Genomic DNA, 27,280 nt, shown 5'->3' with positions numbered 1-27,280 from the left:
CACAATTGGGACACCTAGGCGAGACCTTGGGGGTCTTGAATATGCAAAAATAGTGTTGATCCTCATCGCACCAAGGTCGGTTTTGGGAGGCACTTTACTACAATAAGGGAAGTGAAATGTGCAATTTCTCCATCCACTGTGCATATAAATGATCTTTTTTAGGGACTGCTTATAATTGGATGACCCGCCCACCCCAGGGACACCGAGGGGAGAACCTGGAGGTACCTACTATGTAACAGTAATTACGATTATCACTTTTTAAGTGCCCCTACCACCAAGGTCGAGTTTGGACACCGTTTACATTTAAAATGAGTGCTGCAACACAGGTCTGCTTTTAAAATGACCTCAGGCTCTCAGCAGTGCACTAATGCAAGTGCAACAAATGCTGCTGGCCTCTAAATTGCCATGCCCTATTATATTCTAGGGACTTAAAGGTAGTTTTAATCCCAAATGCTGGTAGCCTCTAAATTCCCATGCCGTATTATATACTAGGGACTTGAAGGTAGTTTTAATCCCCCTGACCTATTATATACTAGGGACTTATATTGTAGGTCATGCCAATTATAGGGGTACCCTAACAAATAGTGTACCCTAATGCATGTGTGTGTTTTCACTCGTGTTTTCAACATAACAGTGGGGGGTTTCTACATAGCATTGGCCCTGCCCATAGCAGAGAACTGTGCACCCTCAGAGTAAGAAAGGCAGCATCTATGGGTTTCAGGGACCTCAAACAGGTCCTGGTTTCCGACACACACTACCTGTCCTTCCTAGGCAGCCCACCTGGGTAGCTTCCGGCTCAGCATGTGCCTTTCTATCTGAAGTCCTTATAATGCTCGTTGTGAGGAACACACCAAGGGACCCTGTGGGCTCGGTGTGAAGCACCCAATCATGTAATCTCCTTTAGCTCTGTGTGAAGCACTCTACGATGCACCATTCTAGGGCTCAGTGTGAGGCGCTCTACAAAGCACCATTCTAGGGCCCAGCGTGCGGCGGTCTACCAAGCACCATTCTAACGCTCAGCGTGAGGCACCCTACAAAGCAGCCTTCTGGGACTCAGTGTGAGGCATTCTATCATGGACCTTGCTAGAGCTCACCGTGAGGCACTCTATAAACACCATTCTAACGCTCAGCGTGAGGCACCCTACAAAGCAGCCTTCTGGGACTCAGCATGAGGCGCTGTACCAAGCACCATTCTAAGGCTCAGCGTGAGGCACTCTACAAAGCACCATTCCAGGGCTCAGCGTGAGGCGCTGTACCAAGCACCATTCCAGGGCTCAGCATGAGGCGCTCTACCAAGCACCATTCCAGGGCTCAGCGTAAGGCGCTCTACCAAGCACCATTCTAGGGCTCAGTGTGAGGTGCTCTACCAAGCACCATTCTGGGCTCAGTGTGAGGCGCTCTACCAAGCACCATTCCAGGGCTCAGCGTGAGGCGCTCTACCAAGCACCATTCTAGGGCTCAGTGTGAGGTGCTCTACCAAGCACCATTCTGGGCTCAGTGTGAGGCGCTCTACCAAGCACCATTCTAACGCTCAGCGTGAGGCACCCTACAAAGCAGCCTTCTGGGACTCAGCATGAGGCGCTGTACCAAGCACCATTCTAAGGCTCAGCGTGAGGCACTCTACAAAGCACCATTCCAGGGCTCAGCGTGAGGCGCTGTACCAAGCACCATTCCAGGGCTCAGTGTGAGGCGCTCTACCAAGCACCATTCCAGGGCTCAGCGGAGGCGCTCTACCAAGCACCATTCTAGGGCTCAGTGTGAGGTGCTCTACCAAGCACCATTCTAGGGCTCAGTGTGAGGTGCTCTACCAAGCACCATTCTGGGCTCAGTGTGAGGCGCTCTACCAAGCACCATTCTAGGGCTCAGCGTGAGGCGCTGTACCAAGCACCATTCTAGGGCTCAGCGTGAGGCGCTGTACCAAGCACCATTCTAGGGCTCAGCGTGAGGCGCTCTACCAAGCACCATTCCAGGGCTCAGCGTGAGGCGCTCTACCAAGCACCATTCTAGGGCTCAGCGTGAGGCGCTCTACCAAGCACCATTCTGGGCTCAGCATGAGGCGCTCTATCAAGGATCTTTCCAGGACTCACTATGGAGAACTCTAACCTGCCCCCTCCTAAGACTCGCTGTGAGGCATTCTACCATGGCCCTCCTATGGTTCATTGTGACGCACTGTACACTGGCCCTCTTGGGCTCAATGTGATGCACCCTGTGTTGGTGTCTCATTGGCACAGTACTATGCACTCCACCCAGCACCCTTCAGTACAATGCTGTCACTCATAATGAAGTTTGCTCTATTCTGTAGTGGGCCTTTTGGCTTTGTCAGTGCTTTTTTTGTCATGGTTTGTGTTGGGGGAGGTGCATGCCCTTCATCATTAAACAAAAGAAAACTTTTGGTCTCAAAAAAGGCACACATTGTGATATTAGTCCCTGGAACTGAAAGGAACTACATTGTGTGGCTGTGCTCCTTGTGACAGAGTACAATGGCGTCACTTTCAGTAAAGTTAGCCAATGGCTGGAGTGGGTCGGCCCATTGCCACATGCAGTATGCTGCATTAGGTGGAAGAAAAACACGAATGATGCAAAAGCTGACCAGTGGATGAAGAGGGCTGGCTAGAATGCCCTAAAAATAACTAATATATAATTTTAGACAAATCAAAAAATCTGGGCTAATGCCAGACCTAAAGATTTCCGAAAGGGAGGCAGCTTCGAGTCCCAGGCACAACTGAGGCAACTGTAGTGTCCTGCGAGACACGTTCTAGTGTCTCGCCAGGCACTGATTTAATAACCACTCCCCCTATGGGAGTGGGCACACACATGCCACACCCATCCACCACCGGCGTCACGAGTGACGTGACCCGGCTAATAAATGGGCCCTGGTGCACGTGCTCGTGGCCAGTTGTAGTACTCAACTAACGTGTCTGTGTCCATGACTGTGAATCATGTGGGCCTAGGGCCCGACACGACAATGGCGACGAGGCGGGTCTGACCCCGCGTGCCTGCCGCTCGGTGTGGCACCGTCCTTCAAGGGGGAGAATGAGACAGAACTGTGATTCCGCCGCCTCCTAGACCCTGGAGGGTCAGTGCAGCCTGCCGGAAGGCTTCCACAGGCATATCTCAGCACGACAACAGAGGCCGTGCTGGGGCGGACAAAGGTTACCCGGTGCTCATACTGGCACTGCCGATGCCGACCTGATGCTGTCGCTGCAGCCCCGGTGCCAGCCAGCCCAGCTGTGAGAGGTCAGTGAGGGGAACAGCAAATACGGGACAGGAAGCGCCACTGCAAGTGCCGGAGGCAGCTGTGACTCAAACCCGCTAAGCACGCAGCCCTGAGGGACCCAGGGGTTGCCCCGCCTACCAGCTCGGCAACAGGAAAGAAAAGGGAGCGTTCCGGGGCCCCCCTCAAGGTGAGGCACAGCCAGCACCACGCGTGGTAGTGAGCAGCCCTGTGACCCCCTGAGCCTAGCAGGGAGACAGACCAGAGCGGACGTTTGCCGCCTTCAAGAGAGGAAAATGTAGCAGGACCTAGACGTCACCCAAGCGCATCCTCGCACCTCTACAGCCTGGTCGTCCCCTGCAGTCTTGTCGGTTGGGAGGTGAGGCGCCTCATCTGCATGCCGTGAACTGCATCCAGGAGAGACCGTGATTCACGTCTACAATCCCTGCGCGGGCCGAAGTTAGCAAAGGTTGCTGCCAAAGAGTGCATCGGGAAGGAGACGGAGAAACAAGTGCGCCAGCTGCCCAGCGCAGCGGCATCAAAGCCTCCGTGCCTCCTGCTGCACCAGCGGAGAGGAACAGGAGCAGTGAAAAGCTCCACAGCAAATTAAGGCACCCACCACGTGGGGAGTAGACCTGCAGCTGAGACCTTGCCTGCCGGCCAACACAAATAAAGAAATAAACACTCACCCGGAAAGCCCTGCTGCGGTTGCCCTTCTCCGTCCCTGTATCCGTGTTCATCAGCTGGTGTGGCCCATGCCCTCCAACCACTCGCTCGACCCCATCCCTAGTGCCATTGCCATTGACTTCTATACCCATTCTCTTCCCTATTGGACCACTCTGGTCAACCTCTCCCTCTCTCAAGGCTCCCTTCCTGTTCCCTTCAAAACTGGGCAGGTCACCCCTCTGCTTAAAAAACCCACTGCGGATGCGAATGACCTCAACAACTTCCACCCCATCACTAACCTACCCTTTCTTGCGAAGATCACAGAAAGATGTGTTGCGAAACAACTCTCTCGTCATATCAAGGACAATGATCTTCTTGACAATCTTTAGTCCGGCTTCATCCAAAACTGCAGCACTGAAAATGCCCTGCAGCAAGTGATCGATGACGCGCTGCGAATACTAGACTCGGGGGGGGGGGTCTTGTCTTCTAATTCTTCTTGACCTTTCGGCAGCCTTTGACACTGTCAATCACAACACCCTCCTCAACACTCTTCAACAGAGAATGGGCATGGAGGGCACTGTGCTTAAATGGTTTGCTTCTTTCCTTTCTGATAGATCCCAAATGATCAAAATAGCGGACAGTCTTTCATCGCCTTTGGCAGTGGGTCAAGGTGTTCCCCAAGGCTCTATTCTTGCACCCACATTGTTCAATCTCTATTTAGAACCTCTGGGAAATCTCCTAAGTAAATCTGGGGTCAACTATCATCTCTACGCAGACGACACTCAAATCTACCTCAAGGTTGCCTCCACTCACGATCTCTCCGTCCTAAGCTCTACCCTCGACTCCATTCAAAACTGGATGTCAACACATCAACTGATTCTGAATCCCTGCAAAACTGAATTCCTCCTCCTCTCCTCCTCTCTTTCTCCTCCCCCGGTTCAGTCATGGATGGACGAGATGAATCTGCTGAACAACAAACCCATCATTGTCGACAGCGCAAAATCCCTCGGTGTCATACTCAACACAAAACTCAATCTACTCTCCCACATTAATTCAATTGCAAAGTCTGCTCGATACCAACTGCCCCTTCTTTGGGGGATTCGTCGCTTCTTCCCGGAGCATGACCTTAAAACCCTGGTCCAATCGCTGGTCCTCTCCAGACTGGACTACTGCAATTCTCTTCTGACTGGCCTCCCCAAATCCCACCTATCCCCCCTTAAGTCTGTTCTCCATTCAGCAGCTCGTTTCATTTATGGGGCCAAAAGAAGCGACCACATCACTCCCATGTTATCCACCCTCCGCTGGCTTCCCATCGAGGCTAGAGCTATCTTCAAGACTGCCTGCATCACCCACAAAGCCTTGCATTCCTCCTCTCCGCTCTACCTGGGGAATAAACTGAAACTCTCTGGAGGCTCTAGACCATCACGTAATGCGGAAAATCTACTGCTGGAACCTCCCATTTTCAAGAAGGAAAGATCGATGGCCCAATCCTTTTCAGGCAGCGCAGTGAGAATCTGGAACTCACTTCCGCCTCAGCTCCGGACCACCACCTCCTCCCAGGCCTTCAAAACTGACCTCAAAGTTCTCCTCCTTCAAAGACACTTCCAAATGTAATCCATGCCCTCTCTATTATCTGAAGGAAGCCCTTCAATTATTGAAAAATCTACTTTGCATGACTATGGAAGTGTCTTCCCAGTGTGTTCTTGTGGTTTGAGAGTCTGCCATTTATTGCAGTATTATCCTTCTACCTGTGCTTGGGACTCGTGTGTAACATGCACCCGTCACTTTCTCTTGTAACACACTGTTTTCTACCTCTTAAATTTGTTTGTTTCCGATACCTGCACAAGTGTAACCAGTGCCTACATAACGTTTGTTCTTGTGCTTGAGTGTCCTCCGTATATTACAGTATTATACCTCTATGTTTATTTTGTACGCTTTTGTAACCTGCACACGTCACTTTTTCCTCCTGTAATGCACCGTTTGCTACCTCTTGTATTTTGTTGGCTCACGATTGTCAATTTTGTAATGCACCGTTTGCTACCTCTTGTATTTTGTTGGTTCACGATTGTCATTACTGCTTCATTTAATGTAACGTTTGCTTTTGTATTTTGCTCACTTGTAATGTTCTCATGTATCAGTTCTGTTCCTATTGTGAAGCGCTCTGACACCTTCGGGTAAAGTCCGCGCTATATAAAAACGCATAAATAAATAAATAAATAAAAATAAATACCCGCCGCCAGTGGCATCGGAGGGTAAAAGCTGAGTCGCGGACGTTTGCCAGCAAAGTGTAAGAGGACGTGAGCTACATCACCACCAGGGGCATAACGAACACCCCTGCAGCCCCCGCTGTGCGGGGGGGCTCAGCCCTGAGTAGGTGAAGGGGGCCCCTCAGCCTTGAGTAGGTGAAGGGGGCCCCTCAGCCTTGAGTAGGTGAAGGGGGGCCCTCAGTGGAGATCAGATCTGTGAGTGAGAGGCTCTGAAGCAGGTGCAGGCTGTCTGCAGCCTGCTCTGAGCCCCTCCGCTCTGACCCAGGACAGAAGAGAAACAATGTTTCAACTTACATTGTTCCTCTTCAGTCAGGGTCAGAACCAGGAGCTGGAAAGAGGATGGGGGTGGGGGCGCGGAGGGGGGGGGGGCAGGGGTCAGAGACAGCATTCTCCACAATGCTCATGTGAGAAGGGAGAAGGGACTAGGCAGCAACATGGTGCCCTCAGGTAAGAGCACACTTGTTAGAAGGCACACTACTTTGTGTCTGCCCTCAGTCAGGCGTGTTTAGTAATTGAGCTCAGTGGTCCAAGTTGCGTTTGTGTTGCTCTGGTTGCAGATGAGAGGCGGGGACATTATAGTGTGAAGGTGGCTGACTGTTCTGGATGCCTGGGGTCGGGTGCCTGTTCCCACCTTCTTATATATTTGTTGACACAAGTAACTCTCAACAAGGACCGATAACAAGGAAAGGGTGCTGCGCTGCAAAGAGCGTTGAGTGAGTCTTAAGGCAAAAATCGCTATATTTGTTAAAGACGTCTTGGGTCTTGCTCATCTTATTTGGACTTATTAAAAGTAATGTGCCACGGTAGCGCTATGCACCTTGTTTGGTGTCCCAACAGACAGTGGAGAGAGAGAGAGTGGAGAGGGAGGAGAGAGAGAGTGGAGAGCTTGGAGAGAGAGTGGACAGCTTGGAGAGAGAGAGTGGAGAAAGTGAATGGAAAGAGAGAGAGAGTGGAGACAGAGAGTGGAAAGAGAGAGTGGAGAGAGAGAGTGAAGAAATTGGAGAGAGAGAGTGGAGAGAGAGAGAGAGAGTGGAATGAGTGTAGAGATTGGAGAGAGAGAGTAAGTGGAGAGAGAGAGTGGAAAGAGAGAGTGGAGAGAGAGTGGAGACAGAGTGGAGACAGAGAGTGGAGAGAAAGTGGAGGGAGACAGTGGAGAGAGAGAGTGGAGAGAGAGAGTGAAAAGAGTAGAGAGATTGGAGAGAGAGAGTGGAGAGAGAGTGAGTGAATAGAGAGAGAGTGGAGAGCGAGAGAGTGGAGAGCGAGAGATTGGAGAGCGAGAGAGTGGAGAGCGAGTGGAGAGAGAGAGAGTGGAGAGAGAGAGTGGAGAGAGAGTGGAGGGAGAGAGTGGAGAGGTTGGAGAGAGAGAGTGGAAAGAGAGAGTGAAAGTGGAGGGAGACAGTGGAGAGAGAGAGTGGAGAGAGAGAGAGTGAAAAGAGTAGAGAGATTGGAGAGAGAGTGAGTGGAGAGAGAGTGAGTGGAGAGAGAGAGTGGAGAGAGAGTGGAGAGAGAGAGACAGTGGAGAGAGAGTGAGACAGTGGAGATAGAGGACAGAGTGGAGAGAGAGGGTGGAGAGAGAGTGGGGAGAGAGAGAGTAGAGAGACTGACTGGCTGACTCAGAGACTGAATACTGAGAGACTGACTGGCTGAGAGACTGACAGAGAGAGAGAGAGAGAGAGAGAGAGAGAGAGACTGGCTGACTGAGAGAGAGAGAGAGAGAGAGAGAGAGAGAGAGAGAGAGAGACTGACTTACTGACAGAGACTGACTGACTGAGGTAGAGAGATACTGACTGAGAGAGAAAGACTGACTGACTGAGAGAGAGAGAGAGAGAGGCTGACAGAGAGAGGCAGAGGCTGACTGACTGAGATAGAGAGACTGACTGTGAGAGAGACTGACTGAGAGAGACTGACTGAGAGAGACTGATAAAGAGAGACTGACAGAGAGAGAGAGAAACTGACTGAGCGAGACTGGCTGACTGACAGAGACTGACTGACTGACAGAGAGAGAGAGCGAGACTGAGAGACTGAGTGACAGAGAGACTGGGAGACTGACAGAGAAAGAGAGACTGGCCGACAGAGAGAGACTGACTGAGAGAGAGACTGACTGAGAGAGAGAGAGACTGACAGAGAGAGACTGACTGACAGAGAGAGAGACTGACAGAGAGAGACTGACTGACAGAGAGAGAGACTGACAGAGAGAGTCACTGACTGAGAGAGAGAGAGACTCACTGAGAGAGACTGGCTGACTGAGAGAGAGAATGACTGACTGAGAGAGACTGACAGAGGGAGAGAGAGAGAGAGAGACTGTCTGGAAGACTGATTGAGAGAGAGTGAATGACTGACTGAGGAAGACTGACTGACTCAGAGAGAGAGACTAGGAGAGAGAGAGAGACTGAGAGACTGACTGACTGAGAGAGAGACTGACAGAGAGAGAGACTGACAGAGAGAGAGAGACTGACTGAGAGAGAGACTGACTGACAGAGAGACTGGTAGACTGACAGAGAAAGAGAGACTGACCGACAGAGAGAGAGAGAGACTGACCGACAGAGAGAGAGAGACTGACTAAGAGAAAGAGAGACTGACGGAGAGAGACTGACTGACAGAGAGAGTCACTGACTGAGAGAGAGAGAGAGAGAGAGAGAGAGAGAGAGAGAGAGAGAGAGAGAGAGAGAGAGAGATACTCACTGAGAGAGACTGGATGACTGTGAGAGAGAGAGAGAATGACTGACTGAGAGAGACTGACAGTGGAAAGAGAGAGAGAGAGACTGTCTGGAACACTGACAGAGAGAGAGACTGAGAGAGAGAAACTGAGAGAGAGAGAGACTGACAGAGAGAGTGACTGACAGGGAGAGAGACTGACTGAGAGAGAGACGGACAGAGAGAGAGAGACTGACTGACTGAGAGAGAGATTGAGAGAGAGAGACTGACAGAGAGAGGGACTGACAGAGAGAGACTTTCTGACTGGGAGAGAGACTGACAGAGAAAGGGAGACTGACTGACCGAGAGAGGGAGACTGACAGAGAGAGAGAGAGACTAAAAAACAGAGAGAGACTGACAGAGAGAGATTGCCTGACTGACAGAGAGAGACTGACTGACTGACAGAAAGAGAGAGATGGAGAAACTGACAGAGAGAGAGAGACTGACTGACTAAGAGAGACTGAATGACAGAGAGAGATAGACTGACTGACTGACTGACTGACAGAGAGAGAGAGAGAGAGAGACTGATGGAATTGCTGTCAAAGTGTGTATGAAGCTATGCAATGCCTCTTAAGATTGCTATTGTCTACTAATAAAAATGTCTGCATCAGGAAACCCACCTAAAATTGGGCAAACTTACCCGGTCTAGTGATGGCAGGGACCCTGTAATGAATGGACCACCACCTATGATAGCCTGCGGGCAGACTAAGCCCAACCTTTAACTCCACCATCCAGTGTTACTTATAACGGCTGTATTGGTGACAGTGGGGTAACAATAACCCTGCATCCCCTGCAGTATGGCGGGTCGCTGGCCGGAGAGCTCTAGACTGGCACGGAGGATGGGAGGGGGGCCCCCTCCATGTAGTTTGCAGGGGGGCCCCCTCAAGTTTCGTTACGCCACTGATCACCACGTGTGCCTTCACACGAATAAACTGGTTTCTTATGTTCCCTTCATGCCTGTGATAGTAAGGTTGTAATCACTACATTAACACAATACAGGATTACAACAAGCAGCCGCCCAGTGGTTTCTGAGACAGTATTCCGCAATGCCAGCCCGAGCAGCTGCCGGGCGCGCACAGAAGAACACTGTGCTGCCATCTAGCGGCCAATTAGCGGTACTGCACCCGCTAAATAAAACTCCCTGCAAACACTGACAGCACCCTGTGAGTTCCCCAGCATGAGACTCTGCCTCTCACGATATCCCAGGTTACAAGGAGAGTACACTAGCTAAGCCTGAAAAGAAAGGGATTAGAAGCAAGGGCTAGCCAACAGAGCATGGTATGGCTCTCAGTGATAGTCAGTCACCACAGCCATAAAGAGTCAGTGTCTCATAGAGCCTAATAGCCGGCAGTCACCCACAAAATGACTATGCACAGTGTCAAGCGCTGCCAGCAAGTCACCACTGAAGCAAGTCGAGTGAAGGTTTAGCACTGCATATAGGCTAGACAGAGAAAAGAGGCCGCAGGTGGACAAGCAACATCCCTGGGAAAAGAGGGCAGCGCAGCACGCCCCCAAGATGCGAACGCCCAACACCACTAGAGAAAAGTAGGCACGCACAGCGCCAGCAGATACTGCATAGTAGCTCCAGCACCGCCTGACGGGGCACCAACTTATGTCTGTCGCATTGGAGGGGTGACACTATTAAGACCACAAGGAGCCTCAGGAAGCACAAAGCTGGTGCAGAGCGCGCACCACCAGTGGCTGCCCAATGCCACAGCGATTGAGAAGAGAGCGCTACAAGCCCCTGGCGGTGAACGACTACCGCCGTAAAGAGGACCAACAGGCACGCCAGGTGCCAGAAGAGGGTGTTCCAAGAAAAGATGAAGAATGCGCAGTCCGAGGTGCGTAACACAATGCACCCAGAAGCTCGCCAGCACGAGTGAATACCCAGTAGGAAGAGAGACCCCTCCAAAAGGAAGAAGCACTGCTGGAATCAGCAGGGAGATCCCAAACATCTCTGCAGAAGCAACAGCAACGGAGCCCGGAAGGGGTCAAACGCAGAACAGTGTCCTCCCTCACACTGCTACAAGCAGGAGTCGTCAGTGACCCAATGTTGACAAGAGGAGAGTCGTACACCACAAGTGGCCAGCCACCACAACAGCTTACCACTGTCCATGGAAGATATTCCCTAGAGAGGGAACACCTGAAGAAGAAGCACCAAAGATGAGTGGCTGCCCGCTACGCAGCCCAGAAGAGCGACTGAAGGTTCGCCGGAATGGTTCAGAGACCATTGAAGTTAATAGGCCCGTTGGCCTTGTTAGAACATGGTGCATGTCACTGCCTCAGAAGAAGAAGAAGAGTGGAAATCGTGTCACCCAGGAGAACCTGGCACTCACCCGCAGGTGCATCACAGATGAAGAGAAGCTCAAGGACTCGTAGCACCACAACCCAAGAACACCTCCAAAGACACCAGACAGACACTAAGGCGGACCGACGGCCCTGGAGACAGCACCAAGGGAGAACCACACGTGAGCCACAGCAAGCGCAAACCGAGTCTCATCCCAAACCCTTCCCAGGTGAGCGTCATTCGGCGTCCCTGGATACAGTATCAAGGGAGAACCAAGAGTAAGCCGCAGCAAGCGCAAACTGACTCTCATCCCAATGCGTCCCCAGGTGAGCGTCAACCGGCGTCCCTGGATACAGCCTCACGGGAGAGCTGAATTCGAGTCCCAGCAAACGCAAACCGTGTATCATCCCAACACGTCCCCAGATGATTGTCCACCCCAGAGTGTCAGCAGTCTAAGTCAAACGGCATCCCTGCTCCTAACTGCAGATGCCATGGGTGAAGATCGGTATCAAGTGTCTTTCCTCACACTGCCTCAAGATGGAGTCAGCAGTGGCCCCAAGCCAGGCAAGAGAGGATCCATACACTCTACGTGTCACGCCATCACTGAAACTCAACCTCAACAAGGCGGAAGCACAGGGCTGCCAAGTCCCAGCTGACATCCAAATCTCCCAGCACGTCACCACCACCTGTCATCCTGAGTCCCCACATGGCTGGCAACCGCCATCACGCCAGCCATCACCACATGCGTCAAACACCACTCCCAGAGCATTGATGGACTGGAGTCACACGCTGTTGAAATACCAGCCGAGAGAAGAGACCAGAGGCTACTTGTGAACCAGGCACACCTCTAAACCGCGGCAGCGAGAGCAAGCATCGGCCAAGACACCTCCACCCTAGAGGGTTGTGCATGCGACCAAGCAACGGCTCCTAGGTGGTCCTCCAGCTGCTCCAGTCAGCACACAAGTGGCCCCAGCGTAGCCTTCCTGCAGTCCCGCAGCCCCGCAGCAAACCCGGCAAAGGCCTCTCCAGATGGGAGAGTGAAAAAAGACTTTGCCCCACCGGCGGCTTAGTGGTTACAGCCAAAGGAGTCCACAGGAACACGTGATCAGGCAACACCTCCACGAACCATCACCATGAACTCCGTCCATGCTCATGACGCATCCCATTGAAAGAACTGTTTGAATTCACCACAGACCGTCACCGACGTCAACAAAAGGGAAGTCATGCAGGACACGCCATCCCAAGTGAACTGTCGCCATGCAGTGGACATCTCCAAGCCAGTGGTCGTGTCCTGAACTGTTCAGATTAAATTATGAGTTCCAACCGGGAAGGTCCTGCTGCAGGTAGAGTCATCAGCCCACGTCTGGCGTCTTCCTGCCACCTGTCTCGGAAGACTAATCTACTCTGTGGTGTTTTAGTTAATTGTTTTGTCCCCACAGGGTGGACCATCATTTTGTTTGTTCTTTAATAAAGGTGGAAAGGAATGTAGTGTCCTGCGAGACACGTTCTGGTGTCTCACAACACAGCCAACACCCATCCACCACCGGCGTCACGAGTGACGTGACCTGGCTAATAAATGGGCCCGGGTGCACGTGCTCGTGGCCAGTTGTAGTACCCAACTAATTTGTCTGTGTCCATGACTGTGAATCATGTGGCCCTAGGGCCCGACACGACAGCAACCAGCCCTGCCGGGTGCATGCATCTTGTGTTAGAGGAACATTTCCTAGGTTGAGTCTCCACATCACCACAAGGCTCAAGTCTGTCCTGCAAATCCTCGGAGTAGAAAGGCTGTGCACGTTCTGTCCCCCTTGCCTTCGGTGCTCAGTTCTAATGTTTCCCTTTGCCTGATTGGGCAGCTGGCTCATTGCAGCCAATCGAGGATGTGGAAACCTATGACGTAGCTCAATCCTGATAGGGCTGTTGTATTCTGCATGGCAGCCCACACTAACCTGGCCCCCTGGAACTTACTCCTCCAGCAGATAGGCATGCCTTTTGCCACTGCAAACCAAACATAACCCAAGGTTTACCACTGCATGTCACGCGCAGCCCATACACCCCTTGCCAATGCACGCCACAAACACCACCACTCGCCATTTGCAGTTGCGCTCCGGCCCCACCTGCATGTGGTTTGCGGCTTCACACTGAGGCCACCATCACATGGCCTGTGGTCTGTGTATGAAGAGGCAATAGTGGAGCACGTAAGAGCAAGTCACGGTCCGAATGGGTTCACCATCTACGCTGCTGCCTCAGAGACATTACAGTGACTAACTGAGTGAAAGAAAAGAGATAGAGAGAACTGGCTGCACCAACATGGCTGAAAAACTGAAGACTGTCAGTGAAGCAAGTGTTATCGTGCACTGCATTTACCATAATGCATCTGGGCGAATTGAGTGCTGGGATGTGAGGCTATGAGCTCCCACCCTCCTTTTCACTGATTGAGAGAAACGACCAGCAGCAAAGCATTTTTCAGGGGCCCACTGGGCATAAAGTACACATCTATCTGCATCAGAGGCCCACGCTCCCCACTGATCACTGGTCCTCTGGTGTGCTTCTGACAAGGGCAAGAATACACAAAGTGATAGATTAGACAACTCTGCAGGACCACATGAGGTCCATGAGCTCTCAGTTCTTCTCTCTATTGCCCAGACATCCATATAGAAATGTTATACATGACCTGAACCATACACACAACCCTTGAAGATATGCATGAAAAGGTCTCTCTATATGTTTCCTTGCTACCGAACAACAGTTTCCATACTGCAGATGTGGTTTAAATGTGAGGCAACTGACTGTTAGTGCCACCTTCCAATGCCACCCTGAAACCTCATGCCACTTACATAGTAGAAACACTTTTTCTTTCCTTTCCCCCTTTTTGTTTTCCTCAAATTCCGGATGTGGCAATGTTTTCGTATATTTGCGCCAACCATCTTTTCATTTTTTTAACCGACAGATTGCATTATATTTCACATTTTCCATTACTTTTCTCACATAGCTTAATTATGATTAAAGTGTCAAAAGGTTTCCACTGCTCATATTTACAGATGGGTGTTTTGTCAGAGTCACTGATTCCTATTCTTTTATCTAGTTCTCATATGTTTGTTGTATATTTTCTGACAAACTACCCCAGCCATATTATTACAGCCTTGTGAAAGCCACAGCAACATCAACAAAGTGATGAAAGGAAAGATTGACTTTATTTCCGCCTATCGTGATCTGATCAGGTTTACAATCCAGTCCATTGTTTTTTATTCACTATGCAACCCTAGGCAGAGACCTGCCATTAGTAGATCGGCGTTGGCCCTACTCCAGTAGGGACGGTTCAGCCTGAAATGCCTGGCCAGGTCCTCTCCAGATGTGAGCACAAGCAGGCATACACCAGTTGTGGCCTGCTGCGGCTTTGGTGGGATGAAGCTTGGCTCCAATGGCGTAGTGAGTACCAGACCTGCGTCTGGGTACACCCGTCACACATGGGGTGTCTGCTTCAACAAACAACAAAGTCATCGAAGAAATGCCTGAATTAATCTCAGCCACTGGTGATTGCTTGGACTGGATTCCAGTCCATTGTTTTTCACCCACTCTGCCTCTTAAACGGTGGTCTTCTTTATAACACCAACCCCCCCTTTACAAACTGTTTTGCATTGTCCCCCCTTACTCTGACATGCATGGGGTAATTACATCTTTGGGAGCAGAGAAGGGGTAGAAGGGGGTAGGTTTTTTGGGTGAATCTGCTGCACTGCACAGTGGGGATTGTACTGGGACATGGAAGGTAAGGGAGTGGACCTCTCCTCTTCTCACCTCACTCCAGGTTCCTGCAGCCCCTTCTCACTGCTGACTCCTGCATTGTGTATGCCGGGCCCGCATTGCCTCCTGCCTCCCTCCTCTCCACTAACTCCTGCAGCTTTTCCTCCCACCCTCTTGCCACCATACTAACCTTCAGGAGCCTGCAGTGTATCCTCCCTCCAAGACAAACCATTCAACTCACCTTCATCTCGAGAGTGTCACCGTGAAAGGGCTCATTTCCACCCTTCAAATGAACAACATTTCCCATTAAGCTCAATGGGATAACTCACCCTAAATGCTTCTTTGCCTGAAAAAAAGTGTTTTCTTGTCATGAATGGGATAACCCTTCAACACCTCTCCAGCTCGCCAGACTTGGGGGCATATTAACAACACATAGCGATAATAATCGCTAAACGCACTTACCACATTTTTTTCTATCGCTGGATTTTATCACCATGATAGCGCTGTATTAACACCACTTTGCACATTGGCGATATAAAATCAGGCGATAGCGGCTAAAAACCCCTTCAACGAGAGAAATCAGGAGATAAACGATCAGCAATAATGGCAGAGCTCGCTGATACTGAAGTGTGGATTTAACTTCACAATCCACCTCCCACAGGACATAATGCTAAGTCACTTTTCTTGCAGACGTTAAAATCAGGTGATAATGGGGGCTTAGCGCGAGTTCAGGCATCACTTCGCGGGTCAGCTGCCAGCTTGTTAATTTGGCAAAGCTGTGTCAGCACGTAATGCAATGCTGTTTTCCTCAGGAACGCCTACTTTGCATCTAATTGTAAAAAAAAAAGTAAAAAACTTTATTGTTCAGTTAATTAAAACCATGACAAATTTTCTTTGCACTTGTATCATACATTTTTTTTAAATTAGTTAAAAAATACATGTTCGAAATTTACATCAAAATTAAATTCAAATACTCGTTAAAGGACAAGAAAAATGAGGTTTCAGAAAGTCACACTACAGTATTAGAGGTATTAGTCAGTCATCAAGCGTTTTTCAAAGGCAAGCAAAAACTTTACAATCTTACAGTTGATTTGTGTATCCGAAGAGTCCAAGCATCCTATAATGGCTGACCTGCAGGTGCGTAATCCTTTAGTCAGAAAGTGATTCTTTAAAAGAAGCGTTCGTTCCTGAGTCAGCTTTGTACAATGACAAATAATATGAATTATGTCCTCTTTTTTATAATCACAGAGCCGACAGGCGATGGATCCCATGTGTTTCCAGGCTGGTGCATCAGCCAGCGTTGGATATTTTCCGAGTCTTAGAGCCATCAACCTTTTTTTAATAAAAACTGAGTATGTAGAGTCCAAGTAGAGCGCCGGAGTAAGAAATTTGTAGCTGTTAATTGCAACCCAAGAATGTGAACGATGGGAAAAGATCTCCTTGTCAATAAGTAGAGAATGTAGTTTGGCGACTTTGTTTATTATCTGTTTAAATGAGTTAACTGGCAGGTTTTTATCCCATAACTAGGCGGTGCGTGTTAATTCCAGTGCTTTAGTCAAGAATTTGTTTGCCTTTGATTTGGTTCCCATTTCGACTTCTTGCCACAAAAATTTGTTTAAGTTGTTGTCAGTGGCATTCATTTTAATGCGGTACCAGGTTTTAATGCACGTGTATAGTCTTCCCACTGACTCATTCATGAGACCAAATTCTAGGCGCGTTTGCGCTGGTGAAGCAGTGCTGGGAAGTAGAAAAACTTTTTTGTAAATTTTGGTAATTAAGGTATTTAACAAGGCGCCGTCCTTGCCATGCATTGCTGCACTTGCGTATGTTAAGGTGGGAAGGGCTTTAGCTGCAATTACCGTTAGTAGTGGTTTAAACGAAGGGCCTTCTAGTTTTTTGTACAAAGAGCTAAATGCAAAAATCAAGGCTCCGGTTCGTTGCGTAAGGTAATGTTTTTGGGCTTTTAGAGTCATCTTTTCGTCAACAAAATGTCCCAAATATTTATAATTTGAGACCCTTTCAAGCCTTTTGCCTTCTATGCAGATATTGTAGTCTGATGAGCGCCGATTAGAAATTAACATTGTTTTGGTTTTTGACAAGTTCAAAGTCAGTTTGTTTGCAGACAAAAAAAGCAAAAGTTCTGATATTAGTCTAGTCATACCGACTCTTGTTAGGCTCATAAGTACAATGTCGTCCGCGTATGCAAGATGTGAGAGTTGCAGGTTACCTAATCTCGGGGGATGAGCATTGCAGGTGTTTAGTTTGCCGGAAAGGTTCGAAAGAAATAGGTTGAACAAGTGAGGCGCCAAAACACATCCTTGTTTTAGTCCGGTTCCTGTGGACACTTTTCTTGGCAATCGCGAACCGTCGCCTAGCTTTACTTGTGTCCGTGTGCCGGTGTAAAATAGCAACAGGCCCCTTAGTAAGCTCTCAGGTATGTCCCATGATCTTAATTTAGCCCATAGTAGGTCCCGATCCACACTATCGAATGCGGCTTGCAGATCAATAAAACATAAGTTCAGCTCCTGTTTGTTACGCTGGCATTTATCAGCTATCAGGCTTATTGATAGAATGTTTGAAATAGTTCCGATGCCCGCTCTGAACTTTGCATCTAATTGGCGATGCAAGGCGAGGCATCAGGAAAACTGCTGCTAACATGCGCTAATGCATTTTAGCGGTGGACTGTAAATATCGCAAATTACGATCGCCGCCGGCAAAGCGGCGATATGTCCGTTGTTAATATGCCCCTTGGAGTCTCAATGCTGAGGATCCCTTACCACCTTCTCCACCGTCTCTCCTGCAGCTTTCTTTCCGCCACACTCCCCCACTGTCCTCCAGTGCTCCCTTGGATCATGCTCCTGCAGAACTCCCGTCCTCCAAGGATTTAGGAACTCTCCCTGGCTCCTGACTGAGGCACTTTTCAGCACCTCCAGAATTTCCGATCACCCAGCCCTGCCAAGTTACCCAGGTCCATGTAAGATGTGCTGCTCCAGTCCAGGTTTTTTTCTGTGAATTCTAGGTTTTGTAGTCTTCTTTATTCCAATATTAAATAGGGCTACAAGTCACAGATAAATCCTGGACTGGCGTAGGACATCCGGCATGGACCTGGGTAACCTGGCAGCTATGAATTCACTCCATCTGCACTGGTTCCTAAAGAGCCCCCCTTTATTAAGACTCCAGCAATGACAGCAGCTCTCTCTATCCACCATGTCTGCTCCCTCTGGGCTCTATTCCTAACCCTCCTTGCTGCATGCATGCCAACATTTCAGAACTGGAAAGTGGGAGATTTGGGAGAGCAGAGGCAAATTCAAGAAGGAAGCAGCTAAAATAATGCAATTTTTTAATATAAAAAATCTGGAGTTTTCCGAGTCAATGTAGTGATCTCCCCTCCATTTCTCTAGTCCCGGGGCACAAGAATGGATGCCCATTGTCACCCCTTGTATTTGCCATCGCTTTGGAGGTCCTAGTGGGCCAGTTAAGGCAGCACTACGCACCGTGGTCTGGCATTCATTCCGCGGGTGATACCCATCTCTCTGTACATGGATGACGTGACTGTATGTTAAAAGCCCAGCAGAACATCCAGGTCCCTTAATGTGGGAGTTTACGCAGTTTGGAGGACTCTCGGGCATACATATTAATTGGGGCAAATCGGTAATATTCCCACTGACAGCGGCTACAGAGCGATTCCAATCGGAGTGTCCACTCTGCTGGGAGGAGGGACCAGTGAAATACCTGGGAATCTGGCTGTGTAGCAATGTTGAGGAACCATGGCGCTCCAATTATGACAGACTCATGGAGTGGGTGGAGAACTGACTGAAGCGATGGGAAGGACTGCCGCTGTCCCTGGGCGAGCGATTGGCTATAGCCAAAATGAAAAAAGAGAAAATATGGAGTTTCCCGCTTGAATCAGGTCTGTTGGCACGTATGCTGCTTCTGCACCCACAATGCTCCTTTGCCCTAGAACACTGCTCAACTCTTGCCATGGATGTTTTCTCCACTACAACCACAAATGCCTGTAAAAAGTAGCCACAAACAACACTAACCCACACAATGACACTAAACACACTTATCAGCATTATTGTATCGCTTAGGCTTGTTTTAGTCTGTTTTCTACAGGCAGTTGTGCTTCCTTTCAGCCCATGCTCGTTTTGTGACCAGGAGAGTTATTATTCAATTTCTTCGATATGGGAGCGTGCCCCTCTCCAGAAGAAGCTTTGCCCAGGGAGGTGTCTCACAGTTTGAAGACCTCTGCTTTAGACAAAGACATATGCAAATCATACTTGGCTCTGTTTCAATAGGAGCAGACCATCCTCAACTGCCAGGCCAGGCACCTGTAGATGGGAGCACAAGCAACCCAGTTCAGTAAAGCCCAGGCACAATATAACAAAAGGGGCGAAACGTGTTGCTGCCGGTTTAACTTCAAAGTCAACAAGAGTATTATATACAAAATCTAAATCTATTTGATAATGTGAAACTAAGGTTGCCGCTCGCCTGTTTTCTACTTGCATCACCAGTATTTTAATGTCCCAACTGGTACAAAAAAAAGCAAAACCTCCCAAAGCTGTTATCTTTAGTCCTTATCTGTACATACTTCAAACAGCAAACACAAATATAAAGCACTTTTAACGCCTTACATGCTGATGACGGCCCCCAGCCGTCATGCATCACGGTGCTCGTGTGCTGATGACAGCTGGGGGCCGTCATGAACCCGCCCACTCATTAAAAGTGCCGCACAGGTGCAGAATCGCGGCCGCGCCCAAGGGGTTAAATGTCTTGTGGTGCTTTGTTAACGATCTCTGGATAATAATAAAATTAAACAAAGGAAGAAAAGACATGTTACAAATGAATACATGGAATTTTGTTTAAAGTCCTACTTAGTATCACTGCCAGGCCTTTATAGACTCCTAAAACAAAAACAAATGGCCCGTATTTTTCTCTTGGAAAAGTGGCAACCCTATGTGAAACTGGGCTCACTGTCAAAAAATGACTATGTAAAAACTGAATGTGTGGATAAATTATCATATACCCTTTACACATGTATCTTTCCAGTAACATTATCAGTGCTTATAACTCACATTTGATAATGCCTTCTAGGAGGAAAGCAGGGGAGGCTCCTTTACAGCGCACTAAGTGAACCTCCAAGGCCTGCTTTCTCTATGAAAGAGGAACTTACATGTAATACAATAACAAAAATAAACACAGTGATAACAAGGCAAGAGAGGAAGTCACAGTACTGGTGTAGAGGGATAAAGAAAGGAAAGGAAAGAGAAGAAGAAAGCATGTATAAGTAAAATGAGAGACGTGGTGAAAGATGAACACATGGCGGTAAGATAGAAAGAAGGAAGGCAAAAATAAGACTTTTCTGATATTATAGCAGTCAATAACTCTCTGCTCTTGTGTCTTCCCGCAAAAAATATAGTGCCGCGATGGAAGTTCTCAATCCCACTGGTCAGTGAAACCCACTCGATGAATAACCACTCCACCGCTTCCCACTACCACATTCCAGCCGCCCTGAAAAAAGAATCCTCCAACGAGACAAGGAAATAATGAAAATATGGTCGACAAGAGAAAACTCCAGAAAGACAAGGAAGGAGGAGGAAAATTAATATGTTGGCTCTAAAGAGCATTCTATTGGGCACAAAGGGCAGACAAAGATTAAAGATTAGTGTTTGGGATTTAGCAGAAATATAGATAGCTAGCACAAGACCTGGGTCACTATCTTCACTCGTGTTGGATGTCAAATCAAAACTTCATTGTTTCACCTTTAAAATAGTCATACAATTAACTCATACAAAACAGTGAACCACTTGGTTTAAAATAGAGTTATCTACCCATCTCATCAGCAGATCACACAACAGTAAATTGTAATACAACAGTTGATCATTCCTTGCAGCCGGAAAAGATTGATAAGTGAGCTAATACCAACACACACAGGAGAAGATTGAGAAGTGATGTAATACCTACACCCACCGGACATTGATAAGTGGGCTTATACCAACACACACCAGTGGTGATTGATAAGTGGGCTAATACCAACATACACCAGTGGTGATTGATAAGTGGGCTAATACCAACATACACCAGTGGTGATTAATAATTGAGCTAATAGCAACACACACCGGATTTTGATAAGTGGGCTAATACAAACACACACCAGAGACGATTGATAAGTGGCTAATACCAACACACACAGGAGGAGATTGGTAAGTGGCCTAATACCAACACACACAGGAGGAGATTGATAATTTAGCTAATACCAACACACACCGAGAAGTTTGAGAAGGGAGCTAATACCATCACACAAAGGAGAAGATTGATCAGTGGGATAGTACCAACACACACCAGAGGAAATTGGTGAGTGGGCTAATAGCAACAAACCGGAGATGATTGATAAGTGGGCTTATACCAACTTGCACCGAGAAGATTGATAAGTAAGCTAATACCAACACACACTGAAGAAGGTTGATAAGTGGGCTAATACCACCACACACCAGAGGAAATTGATAAGTGGGCTAATAGCAACACACACCGGAGATGTTTGATTAGTGGGCTAATACTAACATGCACCAGAGGAGATTGATAAGTGGGCTAATACCAACACTAATATTAGGAGTAGGTGTCCAAGATGAGGGTTACAAGCTACAGATATTGGCCACATGTTTGCTAGCTGTCCGAACCTAAATAGTTACTGGCTCAAGGTTGCCCTAACTCTATCTCAGTATTTAGAAAGCGATGTGCAGTTGCCCGTAAGGACTATTGTAGGGATTTTCAACTGACTCGGGCTGCTAGTTCTTTGTAGTGACCTCCATTGCAAGCATCGTTGCCCACTTGTGTATCGACAGGGACTGGATCAGTCAGAGCCACCTACGGTAAGTGAGTGGTGGTACCTTTTCCATCAGATACATGAAACTGAGGCTGCCATCCTTAGGCTTAAGGGCCATAAGAGGGAGAAGCATCTACATCAGATGTGATGTCTAGCATTCCTGTATTAATTCTGGATTATATTTGCAACCATCTTTGTGAGTACCCCTGAACTGTGCTAGTAGTTTATTGAATTCTCTGTCTACTTAGCACTGATTACACGCATAAGTGAAGATTGTACTCATCAATTCTTTGTGACCACATCCAAATTCATGAACACATTTTTTTTAAAGGAGATGAAAAAACGAGATTTGTAATTGGGTCTGAGTACCCTGAGGGAGAACAGAAAGTCTTGCAGCGTCTGATGGCTTGCACATGGGTGCATGCCAGATTTGCAGGGCAGCCCGTGTCACATTGTAATGCCAGCAGTTGGTTACACACTTCCCAGTTGAGGGGACTGCACTGAATGTGGTCACAGTGCAATCACCAAATGCTCCTCTTGGCACTGTGCATTGACACAGGCTCTGGCCTAACAGCAGGGCCTAGGTCTCCCGACCCACAAAGGAGCCCTTCTGGGAGGTGCCTTGCAGTCATGGCTAAGCCACTGCAGCAAGGTTCAATAAGCGCGAGACGGCCAGTGGTGGCTCACAGCACTGATGGCAAGAGGGCTGCTGGCAAGCTGGGTCTGGTGGCTTAGTGGACTAATACATCCACTGCAGATGCCTGAGTTCGACCTCATGGCCACAGGTTCAAATCCCGGAGGGTCCACTCAGCCTTTCATCCATCTGAGGTCGATAAAATGAGTACCATTGAGTTGGGTAACAATAAACATCTTTTATTCAGCGCCTTGAGACCCATGGTTGATATGTCCGCTTTACAAATACACGTGTTATGTTTATGTTATGTTTATGTTATGTAAACCCCTCATAGCTCCCCTTAAAGACCAGCATCTTCTGGGGTGGAGGGGTCTAGGTGACGTCAGGGCAGGAGCCTCCAACAGAAGCTAACCACGTTGAGGCCTATTAGAGGTTTTTGCTGAATCTGGGTGTTCCCTACTTTCTCTTACCTTTCTTAGTGGATCACTGTGATCCTTCTTTGTGGAAGGTGGCCTGTGCGATGGGTATATGAACAGGAAACAGCCAAAAGCTTAAGCTGCCTGGTCTCCACCAGCCCAATAATACCAAAAGAAAGTGTGAACATGTACTCATAAAGCCATTTCTTTTTGCGTTTGAATCTAGATGTATTTGCTTGCAACAACATTTTATGATGCAGTGTCTAACCAGCTAATTACTTCCATTCGAGGAAAATACACTGAGGGGGATTTCTTCGATGCTTATTTGATTATTGCATAATATTAAAGTTAGACATATACACATATTACTTGTAGAAAAATGAAATTTAGAATGAGGAAAAAGGAGAAAGAGATAAACTTAGACAGAGGCTTGAGAAAAAATAGCTTTGGCATAGCCAATAGGTCTTGCCTTTGGGGCCTTATAAGTGTTTAGCCAGAGCTTCTGACTTTGCAAATGTCTTTAAACTGTGCTGTAGAGAAGTGTGGCTGCTGTACAGCATGCTGAACAGTTTTAATAAAAAAGTGTCAGAAGCATTTTTTTACCTTATATATGACCAAGAAGGTATTATGTACAACTGAACGACCATATTAAAAAAGGTATGTACAATAAAACATTTCAACTATTTTCTTTTGTTCTTGCAATGCTGGCAACTTGTTTCTGCCTATTTCAATGTTTGTTTGTTAAAGCTTTTTTTTGAGGGGGCATAAACAATGGGAGGGTGAAGGTTGGGAACTAGTAGCTGTATTATAACACTAGCAGCGGCCAGACGCTAGGGGAGAATCAACAGATGCCAGATGCCGAGAGCAGGCTGAGGTGGTGCTGAGTGATGCTGAGTTGGTAGTGGTGGTGGTGGTGGTGACTGGTACGGAGACGATGCTGAGGTGATGTTGAACAATACTCAGGTCTTGCTGAGTAATGATGATGTGGTGGTGTACTAGTGCAAAGACGATACTGAGTGATACTGATGTGGTGCTGAGTAATGCTGTGGTGGCGCTGAGTGATGCTGTGGGGGTGCTGAGTGATGCTGTGGTGCTGCTGAGTGATATTATTGTGGTGCTGAGTGATGCTGCTGTTGCGCTGAGTAATGCTGTGGGGGTGCTGAGTGATGCTGTTGTGGTGTTGAGTGATGCTGTTGTGGCGCTGAGTGATGCTGTGGTGGTGCTGATTGATGCTGTGGTGGTGCTGAGTGATATTGTTGTGGCCCTGAGTGATGCTGTGGTGATGCTGAGTAATGATGTGGTGGTGCTGAGTGATGCTGTGGTAGTGCTGAGTGATGCTGTGGTAGCGCTGAGTGATGCTGTGGTGGTGCTGAGTGATGCTGTGGTGGTCGTGAGTGATGCTGTGGTGGCGCTGAGTGATGCTGTGGTGGCGCTGAGTGATGCTGTGGTGGTGCTGAGTGATGCTGTGGTGGTGCTGAGTGATGCTGTGGTGGAGCTGAGTGATGCTGTGGTGGCTCTGAGTGATATTGTTGTGGCACTGAGTGATGCTGAGGTGGCCCTGAGTGGTGCTGTGGTGGTGCTGAGTGATGCTGTGGTGGTGCTGAGTGATGCTGTGGTGGCCCTGAGTGATGCTGTGCTGGCGCAGTAGTTTGTTGTTGGGTAGCTTTATGTGCGCGTTTAAAATGTCCAGGAAGCATTCAAAACAATGAGGCATGTCTGGCGAGTGGTGTGCGGTGTGCACGCGCTGTAAGGGTGCCTGTGAGCGATGCACTTAATGAGCCATGATGAGAGAGGAAAGCCAGATGGCACCTGTGCGCGTAACCGCACGCTTTAGGCCAAACAAAAAGGGTGTGGTCAGCTTTTTAAAGCCCCCATACTAAAAGTCTCGCCAGAGCTGCGTAATTGCTAGCTCAGGCAAGACCTAAAAAAGAAGAAGCTGGCATCTAATTTGAATTTTGATTATGACACAAGAGGCTGTGAAATCTTACAGCAAAACACTGGCGAAAAAAGCGAAAATTCCCATGCTGCAAGGAACAGCCCAGAAAACGAAAATCCCCGTTCTCTAAAAAATTGTAAATGAACATAGGCCCGTAAATAGCCAGGCATTTTCAGCGCAAGGGTACACTAATGACCCAATCACGTTTCAGCACAGAACTTACCCAGTGCACTGTTGGAGTCACGGACCTTGATTAATGATCAAAACATCTAGGTACATTTCAAACACCATTAATCGACAATACCTTCATAATCTGAACACAAGTAAAATAACAGAAAATCAAAACACATGCTTCACATCACATCTGAAGAGGGTCCTGAAACTCCTAGGGCCCGATTCACAGAATTTACTTAAGACAAAATTCTAAACTTACTACAATTTTGGTATTCACAGAAGGCACTTACTCATTTTGGTATTCACAGAAGGCACTTACTCATTTCGGTATTTACAGAAGTCATTTAGGAGTCCTAAAGTTAGGAATCCTAACTATACTACTCCTAAAGTGAGAAAAATCCTAACTTGAAGACTTTCGGTATTCACAGAAGGCATTTAGGAGTCCTCAGTTTAGGAGCAGTATTGTTAGGAGTCCTAAATTTAGGACTCCTAAATGCCTTCTGTGAATACCGAAAGTCTTAAAGTTAGGATTTTTCTCAGTTTAGAAGTAGTAAAGTTAGGACTCTGCGGGATAAAAAATACACTTTTTATTTCAATGGGAATGTTTTCAAGGCTCCACTTATGCACAGGCTTTTACGGTCAAGCCAGGCTTTGTGATTCAGCTCTGACTGGGCTCTCCTTGTTAATTTGTTGGTTCTCCCACCTCTACCCTTCCCAGCCAGAGCCCCTGCATTTTACACAAGAGAAAATTGACTTTAGAAAACAAAATATGGGAGGGCGTGGCCAGGCGCCAGCGAAGATGGCCGCCTAAACCGAGAGCTCCGCCGGAGCCGAGCCGTATACCCCTATTATCTGTGCAAAATCCGGCATTACATACGTTCCCTAGACTGGGAAAGCCTGGTCTGACCCGGCGGCACTAGCAACACTGAGGCGGGGACTTGCATCTGACCCCGGATATGTGCTGTGTCGGCGGCCTCCTTAGCTCGCCTGCTGTCTGGATGAGGTGTGCCAGAAGCCCGGCCTGCTCCTCACGCGAGTGCCCGGCTTAGCGGCCTGTGCGGGGGCCTGGGAGCGGGCGCCGCGGTCGGCGATGGAAGCCCCTTCAGTCTCGCGGAACCTGGAAGAGGGGAGTACGGTGGCCAGCAGCTGTTGCCTGGAGGAGGTGAGCCAGAGATCCTGCCTGCTAATCGTGCAGGGGCCCGGCCTGTGAGAGAGACGTGGAGCGGGCGCCACAGTCGGCGAAGGGCTCCTCCTGACATCGCGGAGCCTGGTGAGGGGCCCACAGCGGCACACATAGTACCCACAGGCAAATGATTTACATGTGGGCCTGTTGCAGTGGTGGGACTACACAGGCTAGAACTAGATAAGGCTAACATTTTACCATCTTGGAAGCCTGCGGCGGTGGGGGGCTGTCTTGCGGAGATATAGTGACCATCCGGAGAGCGAGACGCATCCCAGAGTTGGGGGAGGGGCCTGGTGGACGGCCACGAAGGACAGACCTGAGCAACGTTGTAGAGAGGTGAAGTGGAACGGCGCTGTGAGTTGCAGCCAACGGTGGAAGCGGGAGGCCCAGGCGCTATCTCCTGGGTGGCTCCTAACTGGGCCTAACGAGGCACGCAGGGCCTACTAGTGGGAGTGCAGACCGCCGCCATGAAGCCGAAGGTTGGGACTGCTGCACAAACCAACAAACTTGATAAATATGCGGTCCCAATGGGTGGCCCCCAAGCCGGGGGTACACCGGGAGATCAGGCTGCATCCAAGGAACCGTCTCTGGCCTCGATTATGTCGGCAATACAGACGCTGGGCACCACCCTAGAGACGAAGATCGATAAAATGTACATTGAGGTCAACCTTCTCCACGCAGATCTTGGCAAAACATCTGAGAAGGCCAATGCCAACGAGACTGACATAAAGGAACTCCAGGATTCAACTAAGAAACTAGAACAGCGTGTTAACAAACTAGTGCATCAACACCGCCAGGTGGCCCTCAAGCTGGAGGATCAGGAAGGGAGGGCCCGCTGGAATAACATCAGGGTGTTGGGCGTTCGGGAGGATTCAGAGGGGCTGAGTATGGACCTTCTCCTGGAGGACCTGATCCTCAACCACCTAAAACCTAAACGCCTATCTAATATCTTCACTGTTGAGCGCGTGAACCGGGCACCCGTCCCCAGCCCCAAACCGGGGGCACCATCCAGGACAATCATCGCGAAAATGCTGAACTATAGAGATAGAGACGCTATTCTCCAGGCGGCCAGACAGTTGGGAGATCTGCACTACGAGAATGCCACGATCAGATTCTTTCCTGACTTCACTCTCCAGGTACAACGTGAAAGGAGATCCTTTGATGGAGTGAAGGCGGCACTGCGTGCTAAAGGAATTAAATACATGATGTTTTTTCGGCCAAACTCAAAGTGATCGGAGGGGGCAA

At 48.7% G+C, this 27,280-nt stretch overlaps 1 protein-coding gene across 1 annotated transcript in view; it reads left to right on the top strand.

Annotated features, from left to right (window-relative positions):
- The window catches only part of LOC147717890 (lachesin-like), an 83,331-nt gene extending 62,866 nt beyond the window's left edge, over nucleotides 1-20,465 (top strand). The window contains exon 5 of the mRNA XM_086924658.1: nucleotides 20,289-20,465. Coding sequence (XP_086780784.1) covers nucleotides 20,289-20,325 — 37 coding nt within the window. The 3' untranslated portion in view covers nucleotides 20,326-20,465. The remainder of the gene's footprint in view (nucleotides 1-20,288) is intronic.
- Nucleotides 20,466-27,280: the final 6,815 nt, after the last annotated feature.

Source organism: Lissotriton vulgaris, chromosome 5 (genome assembly GCF_964263255.1).
Source record: "Lissotriton vulgaris chromosome 5, aLisVul1.2, whole genome shotgun sequence".
Lineage (NCBI taxonomy): Eukaryota > Metazoa > Chordata > Amphibia > Caudata > Salamandridae > Lissotriton > Lissotriton vulgaris.
The sequence above is the reverse complement of the archived record's forward strand: the minus strand, read 5'-3'. Positions and strand labels throughout refer to the sequence as shown.